We start from the raw sequence: 10563 nt of genomic DNA, 5'->3' as shown, positions 1-10563 counted from the left end.
ATTAAAAATAAATATTCTTGTCTTGGTCGTCCCCGGTCTTCTTTCTCCTGCCTATTATCGAATATTCGAGTAAAATCCTTCAACTTCATGAAATCATGTCATATAATCATTTAATGCATCGTTTGATACATAGGATGAGATTAATAATTGAAAGATAATACAAAGGATAATAAAGTGTAGTACATGGACATTTAGAACAAGTCTTCAAACCGCATTTATGTTTGGTTCTATTTATTTTGTCAGGATAAGTACTAGTATAATAATTAATTGTCCAATTTTACCCCTATCACTGTGGATATCACGCTTCTATTTTTTTCCCCAATCACAGATCTACCCACTACTCTCTCACTCAACGGTGCGGCTTTTGTTACCTCACACATCTGATCTACTACGGAAGTAGATCTGTGAAAGGAAGTTAAGGTGATGGGTTACAAATTAATGGCATGTAAAAATTTTTCTTTTTTATGTTTTCGATCTGTTCTACATGTGAAGAAGAACATTAAATATTTTAGTTCTCTTTTCGGTTCATTATTTTTGATGCCTTTGTGTTTTGTACAACAGAAATTTGCTCCTTCGTGGACCGTTGATTTGCGTTGTACACAATAGAAGGTTGTTTTCAAGGAGAAATTTGAGGCATGAAGTATGCAGTCGTTGTGAACGTATCTTAGATGGTGAATTTATGCTTTATTTCAATTTTTTTCTTTCTGCATCCACGTTATTGATAAGAATCTATTATTTGTTGTAGGAATGCCTAACTTGTTAACTTTTGTAACTCCTTGAATACTTTATTAATCTGAGTAAAGCATTTTGTACATACATATTTCGTTCGAAAATTTTAGTATTTATTCTCGTAAATGCAGACCAAAACATACGTCATGTTTGTGGAAAGGAAGGTTGGAGTGTACGACAGATGGCCTGAGGCCAATGCCCAAGTTTATCGTTTTCCTGGTGCTTGTTACAAAGGTTACGAAAGTATAGAAGCTGCCGAGGAAGTCTTCAATTGTTCGGTCAAACAACCGGTTGAGGTTCCAAATTTGAATGCTTCCAGTAGCTCCACTTGTAATACAGGTGAACAAAGTGGTCGGAGGAAAAAACAAAGTAAGAAATTACTCGATCTACTGAAAGAATTATCAGATTTAGGTGTTGAGAATCGGAAAATAGGAATGCAAATGGAGAAGTTGTCCGAGGATATAGGAAAGTTATTGGAGGATTTGGAAATTAATTCTATGCCATAGATAAATCTGAAGACTAAAGCTTTGTTCGTATGTTATAAATTCTTGTGTCAATGTTAATTGTAGTCTTCAATTGCCTTGTCTTCACCAAAACTTCAAAGTAACATATATGTGAATGTGTTGTCTACTGCACCTTCGTAGCTGAATGTAGAAGAAGCACAAATCATAGTATCACAGAAAGTACTCTGACGCAGGTATGACAAGCTGGTTTTCGTTCCTCCTCCATTCAAATTAAAAATTTATCACTCTTCTGTGCAAGTCGAATAAGTTGGGTAAAGGATTTACTATTGGTTATCTCTTAATTTCAAGTCGACAATTCAGCAAATTATGTTCTTCACTTAGTATTTTTTGTGGTACGTCATCTGTTTACTTATCAAATTATGTTGACAAAAGTGTGTTGTTTACTTATGTACTCATGTACCAAAAAGTTAATTATGTGGCTGAATTAGGAAGTTAATGTACGTTTATTGCTTTTAGTGTTAAAGTGTATTTTTTTTGGGAGTACATTATTCGGTCCAATATATGTGGTAGGTGTTGACATAGTAAAGATTTGCATGATTACAATATCTAGGACATACAGCATATTGAATACAAGTAGTTGGAGAAATAAAGTCATTAACTTCTTGTTTTTATTCTTATAAAGCATGCTTACTATGTTACTCCTAATGAACTCAACAGCATACGGTCTTTCATTAGGTGGTCCACAATGGCTTTACGTTGTGAACATGGCTCTGAGGAAACTGTAAGCAGCAAGTACAAGGTACCTATCATTGATCTCATTTCTGATGATGAAAAATTTATGTGCAGCGAACATGAAGTTGGTGGTAGTGAAGTGAAGTTCTTAACTGCTGACAAAGTAGGAGTTGTTTATAAAAACGGTAGGAAGAAGCAGAAGTTGTGTCACACAGCTTCTGTCCTCGAGCACGTCCATCAGTCTCATGCTGCGGAAACGAATGAAGCTGTGAATTTGAAGGTTGGAGTGAACATCGAGTCGAAGGAAAACTACAACAAATCAAACGACCAAAAATCAAAGAAGATTGCTGTTGTGGAGCTTTCATCAGATGACTCCGGCGCTTAAAGTATTTGTCACAGTATTATGTCCTTTTGTGGAACCACCTTTGTTTTGTTTGCACCGAGTAATTAATAGTATGCTGATCTAATGTGTATTTTGGTTAAATGTATGTACAAGTGTCTACTTGGTTGTCATGTATGCAAACATTATGTGTAGTGGGTATGTGATGTTCATGTACATATAAGTGATGCGTATGGTGCGGAAATGTGAGAGGCTTTACTATGGGGATGTTCGAATTTGTTACACGAAGTCAGTTGTAGGCAAATAGTAGGATCTATTTGGAAGTGCACAAGGGTAAGTAATAAAAGTCATTGGAATTGCAGTAGTGTATGTAAGAAAATAGAGCATATAACATGATTGAAAATTAGTTGTAATTCAATCACTTTTTGTTCCCAAAAAAAGGATAGTACATATGCAAAATCCAAAATCACAACATCTCTTTCATGAACCACTACAAAGAACCAAGTTGTGGTAGATTACGAATTCAAAAAATATTGTTCAAAAACACACTTATAACTGTAAGCTTTAATCACCACACAACAACCTCTTAACCAAGCACATCCTTCCACGATCGCCAAGTCTTTTGAATAGTGCCAAGTCGTTGTGGTTGTTGAACAACAACTTAGCTACAGCAACTTGTTCATCTTCTGAAAGATCGGTAAGACCCTGCAATGCATCCAAAACCGTATCTTGAACATCCGAGATTTTGTCCTACGCGTTAATTTCCTTGATCAATTGTGTCATCGTGTCTTTGGTTATGTGAGCGAGGTTGTTGATTGCTTCGACTATTGATTCATCATGCAAGATCGTGTGCTTCCTTTTCTTGCTTTTAGAAGATGTACCTGCATTTGTCTTAGATGTTGGCGTATGCGTTTCAGATATGGAATCATCAGCAACATCGAAAGGGTTAAATGTACGTGTCTCTCCAATGGACTGTATGTTGGGAAGTTCTTCATCAAGTTTAAGAACTTGTTGTAACGCATTCTCAAAATTCTTTGAATGCTCCCCAGTAGCTCGATCGTTTCCGAAGATTTCAGCCCAATCATCGAAATGCATCCACTGCTTATGCCGCATTGGTCTAAAACTTGGGTCATGCTGCATCAAGGATCAAGCGAATGAGTGATCAATGGACTTGTGTAAATCAAGGTCAGAGTACTATACAATACAGACCTTCACAATTGATTCCCAAGTCTCGTCTGTAGCATCGATCGTCTTGTCAGTATCATTCCAACCGACTCCACTCTTAGATAACAACGTCACCAATGTACTATATGTTTTCTTCCACACATGTATTTTTGAATTAATATGAGGATTACCACGTATATTTGTTTCTGGTATTGCTGTATGCATTGCATTCTCCAACAACGTCAAGTAACCCACTTTAAAACCATTCTCACTTTTCCAACCCTTTCTCATAACTTCTTTAAGCGACTGTATTAGCACATCTTCTTCCCGGCCACTCCAAATTCGCCGTGTCTTGTCCGCTTTCTTGCACCTCGCACTACCGCTACCAGAAGTTGCTACACTATCCATGAGTACAGGAAATCTGAGTGGACTTATTCTGTCATGAAATCAACATTATAAGTGCATGTAGTAATAGCCATTAAAAAAAAGTTAAAATGGTGAAAACCAGAGCCGAGACCGTAACATTCAAATATTTCAGTTGCACAAACAATGAGCTGGGAAATAAGTTTTGTCAATTACACTACTTGATATGAAAACAACAACGACAGCAACATAAACAATATAAAGATGTGCAACTGTCGACAAGCACTTAATACATTAAGAAAACGTTAATTGTAGTTGTTCCACATGGACATTGCACACTGATCTCGCCAATTAACCCAATCGTTGGACGACTCAAAACTGCTTATATATTCATTCTGTGTATCATGAATGGGACTGCCAACTTCTTCATCATATTCGTCTAAAGGATCGTCGGGCATTTGATTACTGATGAAATTATGTAGTAGAATGCAAGCAAGAATTATTTGGTTTTGGACATGCAAGGGGTAAAACGAAGGACTTCGAAGGATAGTCCATCTCTTTTTCAACAAACTAAATGCTCTTTCAATAATGTTTCTTGCTTGTGAATGCCTCCAATTGAATAACTCCTTGTGATCTTGTGGTGGAGATGCACGATTGCTCCAAGCATCCCTATGATATATTACTCGTCTGTACGGAGTCAAGAAACCCTCCACATTAGTGTATCCATTGTCACAAAGATAATAACAACCTGCACAATGATTAAGTCTCAAAAAATCATTATCACGATAAACTTTTGATTATGGTAAATGTTGGCATATCTACAGAAAAAGATGCAAGTACACGTAAAAGTTATTCACACATAACCTCTTGGAACCTTGAATGCATCATCCCGAGTCAATGCATCTCTTAAAACTCTTGCATCAGCGACAGATCCCTCCCATCCAGTAAGAGCGTAAATGAAGTTCATATTTCGATCACAAACCCCCAACACGTTAACCGAAATAATTCTTTTTCTGCTTCTATATTTGGCTTTGTCTCTGGCAGGAACGTGTACGCCGATATGAGTGCCATCCAACGCACCTAGACAACCCTTTAACACTTATGAAACGAGGTTAGTAATTGTTAACCAATAACTTGTTTAAGGCGAAGACATTCGAGCGACAACGGAAAAAAACAAAACAATATTTCAACAAAATAATACCTCAAACCATTTCCAAGGATCGCTGTCACAGTTCCCATCCACAGGTGTAGGCTTCACTAGAAGTAAGGTATACAACTTCAACAATGCACGCATAACTTCATGAAAATGTGCGCTGACTGTCTGTCCACTACGCATGTAGTCGTGACTGGTTACCCGATTTTTTTTATGGTGTGCCAATATGGACAAAAACATTGCAAATTTCTCTTGTACGCTGACATACTGAGAATCTGTTAGTCCTCCTATGTGCATTAAAAGATAGCACAACCTTCCAAAGGCATTTCGGTTCATTATCAAGTTCAAGACACATTGAACATCACCAGCATCAATAATCATATTCAAATGGCTAAATTGAGAATTGATTCTTTGTGTCATGCTGTACGAAACAAGTCTGTTACGAGTGGCACGACGTCGATGGGCAACCACATTCGCATGCGGTCGGATTAGAAGACACAATATCAATAAATTTCTAAACACTAGTTGTTGTACGATTACAACCAGTAGAAGGTTTCTACGTTTGATGTCCATCTTGTGACAGAAGACTTTGAATGCACGATTGAAGCATCAAATGTTGGATTGCACTTAAAATGTTGGTGACAGAATTCAAGAGTTACAACCGAACTTCAACAAAAAATGAGCTACCGACATTTTCTTTCTGTTGATTTATTGTATCCTAGTCAGCATTATTATTTAGTATGTTTCGTAGGCCATTCATTTGTTCTATTTAGGTGGGTTGTTTAGAGTAGTACTGGTTTATAGGAATAGTTGTTATTGTTCCTAGGTTTTAGCTCTTTCTGTTTCTCTGCTATCTTTTATATATTCTTTGTAATATGCATTTGATGCTCTAAGGAGAATTTTTGATATTAGTTCTCAAATTCTTCATGGTATCAGAGCCTCCTCTGACCTAAAATTAATCAATCAAGTTTATTTATCTTCAACCACGTCGCAATGGTGAAATACGGTGGCATGGCAGCTGATAAGACTGACTCTGCATCGTCGACCATCTCCTCATCAGAAGGGACTTCTCTCGTGGTTACTGGTCATAAACTGAATGGCCATAACTTTCTCCAGTGGTCTCAATCGGTGATGATGTTTATCTGCGGCAAAGGAAAAGATGAATACCTCACGGGCTCCATCACACAGCCCAAGTCTGATGATCCGAAATTCAAGGCTTGGAAGACAGAAAATAACATGGTTATGTCTTGGTTAATCAACTCAATGACTAATGAAATTGGGGAGAACTTTCTGTTATATGGCACAACTCAGGAAATTTGGGAAGCTGCTAAGGAGACATACTCAAACAATGAGAATACCTCAGAATTGTTTGAGATTGAAACTATCCTCCATGATCTGCGACAAGACGACCTGAATGTCACTCAGTACTACAACACCCTCAATCGTCACTGGCAACATCTGGATCTATTCGAGGCTAATGAGTGGAAGTACGTAGAAGACGAAGCCCGATACAAGGACATCATCAGCAAGAAGAGAGTTTTTAAGTTCCTGCTTGGGCTGAATAAGAACCTCGATGAGGTGAGAGGACGTATGCTAGCTATAAAACCATTGCCAACCATTCGAGAAGTTTTCTCTGAGGTGCGACGAGAGGAGAGTAGGAGGAAAGTCATGCTGGGATCAACTACCAGTAGCCTCACAACTGAAATCTCAGCTATGGTATCGTACGGAAGTGAGAACAACTCGAGCGATGGCCAATATCGGAAAGCTAGACCGTGGTGTGATCATTGCAAGAGGACGGGACATACCAGAGAATCGTGTTGGAAGATTCATGGAAACCAGCTGATTGGAAGCCAAGAAGTCGTGCTAACACATCGTCCACAACCGATGACAATAACTCAACAGTCAATATGAGTCCATTTACTAAAGACCAGTTGGAGGCACTACAACTGATGATGATTCAGGTCTCAAACCCAAAGAACACCAGCACTCAAATGGCAACTAGCTCCCTAGCTCAGTCAGGTAACATGTCTAGTGCCCTCACATCTAATAAGAAATCGTCCGGGGAATGGATCATTGACTCTGGCGCTTCCGACCACATGACTGGTAATCTCTCACTACTCCAAAAGTATATCCCCTGTCCTCAAGACAGCAAACATTGGGTAACAATTGCAGATGGCTCACGATCATGTGTGGCAGGGACAGGCATAGTCACTGTGACAAAGAATTTGTGTTTAAATTCTGTACTATATGTTCCTACCTTGGATTGTAATCTAGTTTCTATTAGTAAATTGTCTCAGGATGCTAATTGTGTTGCCAAATTCTTTCCATCTGTGTGTGAATTTCAGGACTTGGACTCGGGGAAGGTGATTGGCAGTGCTAGGATGGGTTCAGGGCTGTATCTCCTCAACACCACTCCTGAAGAAATAACTCGGCCACAATGCTACAGTTCATCCATAAGTCAGTCAGTTGACGAGCCTTTGAATTTTATTAATAGTGATGATGAAATTATGCGTTTGCATTATCGTCTTGGTCATCCCAATTTCTTGTATTTGGAAAAACTTTTCCCTCATTTATTTATCAATAAAAACGCAAAGTTTTTTCATTGTGAAATATGTCAATTGGCCAAACACACTCGCACTATCTTTCCCAGTGTCACTTATCAGCCTTCAAAACCATTTTCACTTGTACATAGCGATATTTGGGGACCCTCTCGGGTGAAAAATATAAATGTACTAGATGGTTTATTTCTTTCATTGATGATCATACAAGACTCACGTGGATATTTCTTATGAAATCAAAATCTGAAACCAGACAAATTTTCAAGCAATTCAATACCATGGTTCAAACTCAATTTGATACAAAAATTCAAGTTGTTAGGACCGACAATGGTAGAGAATACTTTGAATTCATTCTGGGAAGTTACCTGCTAGAACAAGGTATTATACACCATAGCTCGTGTTATCACACCTCAACAAAATGGGGTTGCGGAACACAAGAATAGCCACATATTAGAAGTTGCTCGTGCCCTCATGTTTTCCACAAATGTACCACACCTATGCCTGCTTATGAGATCGAACCGACTCCTCAACCAAGTCCTCACACGAGTTCACCAGGTAATATTACTCCTGAGACAATTACCACTAATGATCTAGACTTACCCATTGCTGTCAGGAAACCAATCAGATCGTGTACCTTACATCCCTGGCACAAGTACATGTCATACTCGGTGTTATCTCCACAGTACCGATGCTTTGTAACTACTCTCGACAAGGTTCAGATTCCCAACTCGGTCTATGAAGCACTGAATACTCCTGAATGGAAAGCTGCAGTAAATGAAGAGATTCAAGCCTTGGTGAAGAATTGAACATGGGAGATATCTGAATTACCAGAAGGGAAAAATGTTGTCGGACGTAGGTGGCTATTTACGATCAAACATAAGGCAGATGGAAGTGTTGATCGGTTTAAAGCTAGACATGTTGCGAGAGGCTTTACTCAATCATACGGCATTGACTACCAAGAGACATTTTCTCCTGTAGCGAAGTTGAACACAATTCGAGTACTTCTGTCCTTTGCTGCAAATCTGAATTGGCCACTTCATCAACTAGCTATTAAAAATGCTTTCCTCAATGGAGATCTAGCGGAAGAGGTATACATGACGGTTCCACCGGGAATGGAATCTCGTGACAACACAAACAAAGTCATTCGGTTAAAAAAGGCGCTTTATGGCCTCAAGCAGTCTCCGAGAGCTTGGTTTGATCGTTTTACCAAGTCTGTTGTCAAGCTAGAGTACAAACAATCTCAGGCAGACCACACTATGTTCGTCAAACACTCATCGGATGGTAAAATAGCCATACTGATTGTCTATGTTGATGATATCATCTTGACAGGTGATTATGAAGAAGAGCTGGTTCGGTTGAAGAAACAATTGGCTGAGGAGTTTGAAGTCAAGAATTTGGGACAATTAAAATACTTTCTTGGAATGGAAATTCTAGGTCCAACCACGGAATTTTTATCTGCCAGCGTAAATACATTTTTGATTTGCTTCAAGAAACAGGCATGACAGGATGTAGACCTGCAGAGACTCCGATGGACTCGACTAAGAAGCTTGACAAGGCTGAAAGTGATACACCAGTGGACAGGGGGAGATACCAACGGCTTGTAGGGAAACTTATCTACCTATCACATACCCGTCCTGATATTGGGTTCTCTGTAAGTGTAGTAAGTCAGTTCATGAATGACCCTCGTGAAGAACACATGGAAGCAGTGAATCGGATTCTCAGGTATTTGAAGCTATCCTCCGGAAAGGGCATTCTCTTCAAACAGTCCACCAACCGAAGTATTGAAGTATATACTGATGCAGACTGGGCTGGAGATATAATGGATCGAATATCAACATCAGGTTATAGTACTTTCATTTGGGGGAACCTTGTTACTTGGAGAAGTAAAAAACAATCTGTAGTTGCGCGTAGTAGTGCAGAAGCAGAATTCAGATCTCTAGCTCTTGGAATCTGCGAAGGGATATGGCTCAAACGAGTGCTGCACGATCTCAACATGAAGACAGATGATTCAATCTCGATGTACTGTGATAATTAAGCAGCTTTGTGTATTGCGAAAAATCCNTGCTGCATGATCTCAACATGAAGACAGATGATTCAATCTCGATGTACTGTGATAATCAAACAGCTTTGTGTATTGCAAAAAATCANATATGTTCACTAAAGCTCTTCCTAGGATCATATTTGATAACTTAAGTAGCAAGCTTGGTATGCAGAATATCTACAACCAAGTTTGAGGGGGAGTGTTGATTTATTGTATCCTAGTCAGCATTATTATTTAGTATGTTTCGTAGGCCATTCATTTGTTCTATTTAGGTGGGTTGTTTAGAATAGTACTGGTTTATAGGAATAGTTGTTATTGTTCCTAGGTTTTAGCTCTTTCTGTTTCTCTGCTATCTTTTATATATTCTTTGTAATCTGTATTTGATGCTCTAAAGAGAATTTTTGATATTAGTTCTCAAATTCTTCACTTTCAAAAATGGTCGAAAGCTAATTACTTTGTGACAAAAAAAACATATGTGGAAAGCAAAGTAAGATTTTCTTTCAACAAAGGTTCGAAAGATAAGTACTTTTTACCAAGACAAACTGATGTAGAAAGAAAAAAAAATTTCTTGAATTGATATTTTACCTGATACTTGTAAAGATTTCTGTGGCGCCCCAAACCTCGCCACATAATCATACAACATGTGACGTCATATGCATAAAAATTTTCTTTTCAACGACGTAATAATATAATGCATATACGATAAAATAGTGCAATCACCACACTATCTACGTCAATACAGCAGAAACAATATAATAAATACACACATACAACTCAAATAAGACAATAAACTATACTGTCTCTATCTACTATCAACTACATGACTGTTTGACTAGACACACCTAGTCCTTCACCACTATCCTGTCTCACAGCATAGTCCTGTAACCTGTCCAACAGAAACAGCCCCCAAAGGGTGAGCATACACAACAATCATCATCTTAATACATAACAACTATATTATCAACAATATAAAATATAACTGGAATGATAACAGAAATACTCCCTTTGTTGTCTCTGGA

The 10563-nt window shown here is 38.3% G+C and overlaps 4 protein-coding genes across 13 annotated transcripts; 3 read left to right on the top strand and 1 right to left on the bottom strand.

Moving 5' to 3' along the window:
• Window positions 1–155: 155 nt before the first annotated feature.
• LOC140968052 (uncharacterized) lies at window positions 156–2524 on the top strand. Of its 9 annotated transcripts, XM_073428896.1 has the most exons (5): window positions 156–441; window positions 562–1439; window positions 1554–1585; window positions 1929–1974; window positions 2040–2524. In XM_073428896.1, exons 2-5 carry the CDS (start codon window positions 1429–1431, stop codon window positions 2308–2310), a joined length of 360 nt encoding a protein of 119 aa, XP_073284997.1. In that variant the 5' UTR covers window positions 156–441; window positions 562–1428; the 3' UTR covers window positions 2311–2524. The 9 variants fall into 9 exon arrangements, 2 of the variants coding, with proteins under 2 accessions (XP_073284997.1, XP_073284996.1); XR_012173690.1 differs by lacking the exon at window positions 1929–1974 and having other exon boundaries at window positions 160–441; XR_012173691.1 differs by having other exon boundaries at window positions 162–420; window positions 562–671; window positions 861–1585; window positions 1929–2524.
• A 156-nt stretch (window positions 2525–2680) lies between these two features.
• Window positions 2681–5640, bottom strand: LOC140968049 (uncharacterized). 2 transcript variants are annotated; one of them, XM_073428893.1, is made up of 5 exons: window positions 4994–5640; window positions 4782–4882; window positions 4657–4726; window positions 3475–4540; window positions 2687–3399 (listed from the first exon to the last, which is right to left on the bottom strand). In XM_073428893.1, exons 4-5 carry the CDS (start codon window positions 3835–3837, stop codon window positions 3016–3018), a joined length of 747 nt encoding a protein of 248 aa, XP_073284994.1. In that variant the 5' UTR covers window positions 3838–4540; window positions 4657–4726; window positions 4782–4882; window positions 4994–5640; the 3' UTR covers window positions 2687–3015. The 2 variants fall into 2 exon arrangements, with proteins under 2 accessions (XP_073284993.1, XP_073284994.1); XM_073428892.1 differs by having other exon boundaries at window positions 2681–3399; window positions 4657–4882.
• Window positions 5641–5686: 46 nt separating this feature from the next.
• Window positions 5687–7652, top strand: LOC140968048 (uncharacterized). The gene is made up of 2 exons (XM_073428891.1): window positions 5687–6964; window positions 7291–7652. The coding sequence occupies exon 1, from the start codon at window positions 5939–5941 to the stop codon at window positions 6854–6856; it is 918 nt and encodes a 305-aa protein (XP_073284992.1). The 5' UTR covers window positions 5687–5938; the 3' UTR covers window positions 6857–6964; window positions 7291–7652.
• Window positions 7653–9001: 1349 nt separating this feature from the next.
• Window positions 9002–9538, top strand: LOC140968050 (secreted RxLR effector protein 161-like). Its single transcript, XM_073428894.1, has one exon. It carries the CDS (start codon window positions 9002–9004, stop codon window positions 9536–9538), a length of 537 nt encoding a protein of 178 aa, XP_073284995.1.
• Window positions 9539–10563: the final 1025 nt, after the last annotated feature.

The sequence above is a fragment of the Primulina huaijiensis genome, unplaced genomic scaffold, assembly GCF_012295235.1.
Source record: "Primulina huaijiensis isolate GDHJ02 unplaced genomic scaffold, ASM1229523v2 scaffold32227, whole genome shotgun sequence".
In the NCBI taxonomy this organism is placed as follows: domain Eukaryota; kingdom Viridiplantae; phylum Streptophyta; class Magnoliopsida; order Lamiales; family Gesneriaceae; genus Primulina; species Primulina huaijiensis.
Note: the sequence above shows the minus strand (reverse complement) of the source record. Positions and strands in the feature narration are given on the sequence as shown.

Bases quoted from the DNA above. Each gene is read 5' to 3' on its own strand.
- LOC140968052 (XM_073428895.1), top strand. From the start codon at position 1,877: ATGCTTACTATGTTACTCCTAATGAACTCAACAGCATACGGTCTTTCA. The intron at 1,975-2,039 runs GTAAGCAGCAAG...ATTTATGTGCAG, and splicing joins AACATGGCTCTGAGGAAACT to CGAACATGAAGTTGGTGGTA.
- LOC140968049 (XM_073428892.1), bottom strand. From the start codon at position 5,518: ATGGACATCAAACGTAGAAACCTTCTACTGGTTGTAATCGTACAACAA. The intron at 4,883-4,993 runs GTATTATTTTGT...TAAGTGTTAAAG, and splicing joins ATCCTTGGAAATGGTTTGAG to GGTTGTCTAGGTGCGTTGGA. The intron at 4,541-4,656 runs GTTATGTGTGAA...ATCATTGTGCAG, and splicing joins TGCATTCAAGGTTCCAAGAG to GTTGTTATTATCTTTGTGAC.
- LOC140968048 (XM_073428891.1), top strand. From the start codon at position 5,939: ATGGTGAAATACGGTGGCATGGCAGCTGATAAGACTGACTCTGCATCG.
- LOC140968050 (XM_073428894.1), top strand. From the start codon at position 9,002: ATGACAGGATGTAGACCTGCAGAGACTCCGATGGACTCGACTAAGAAG.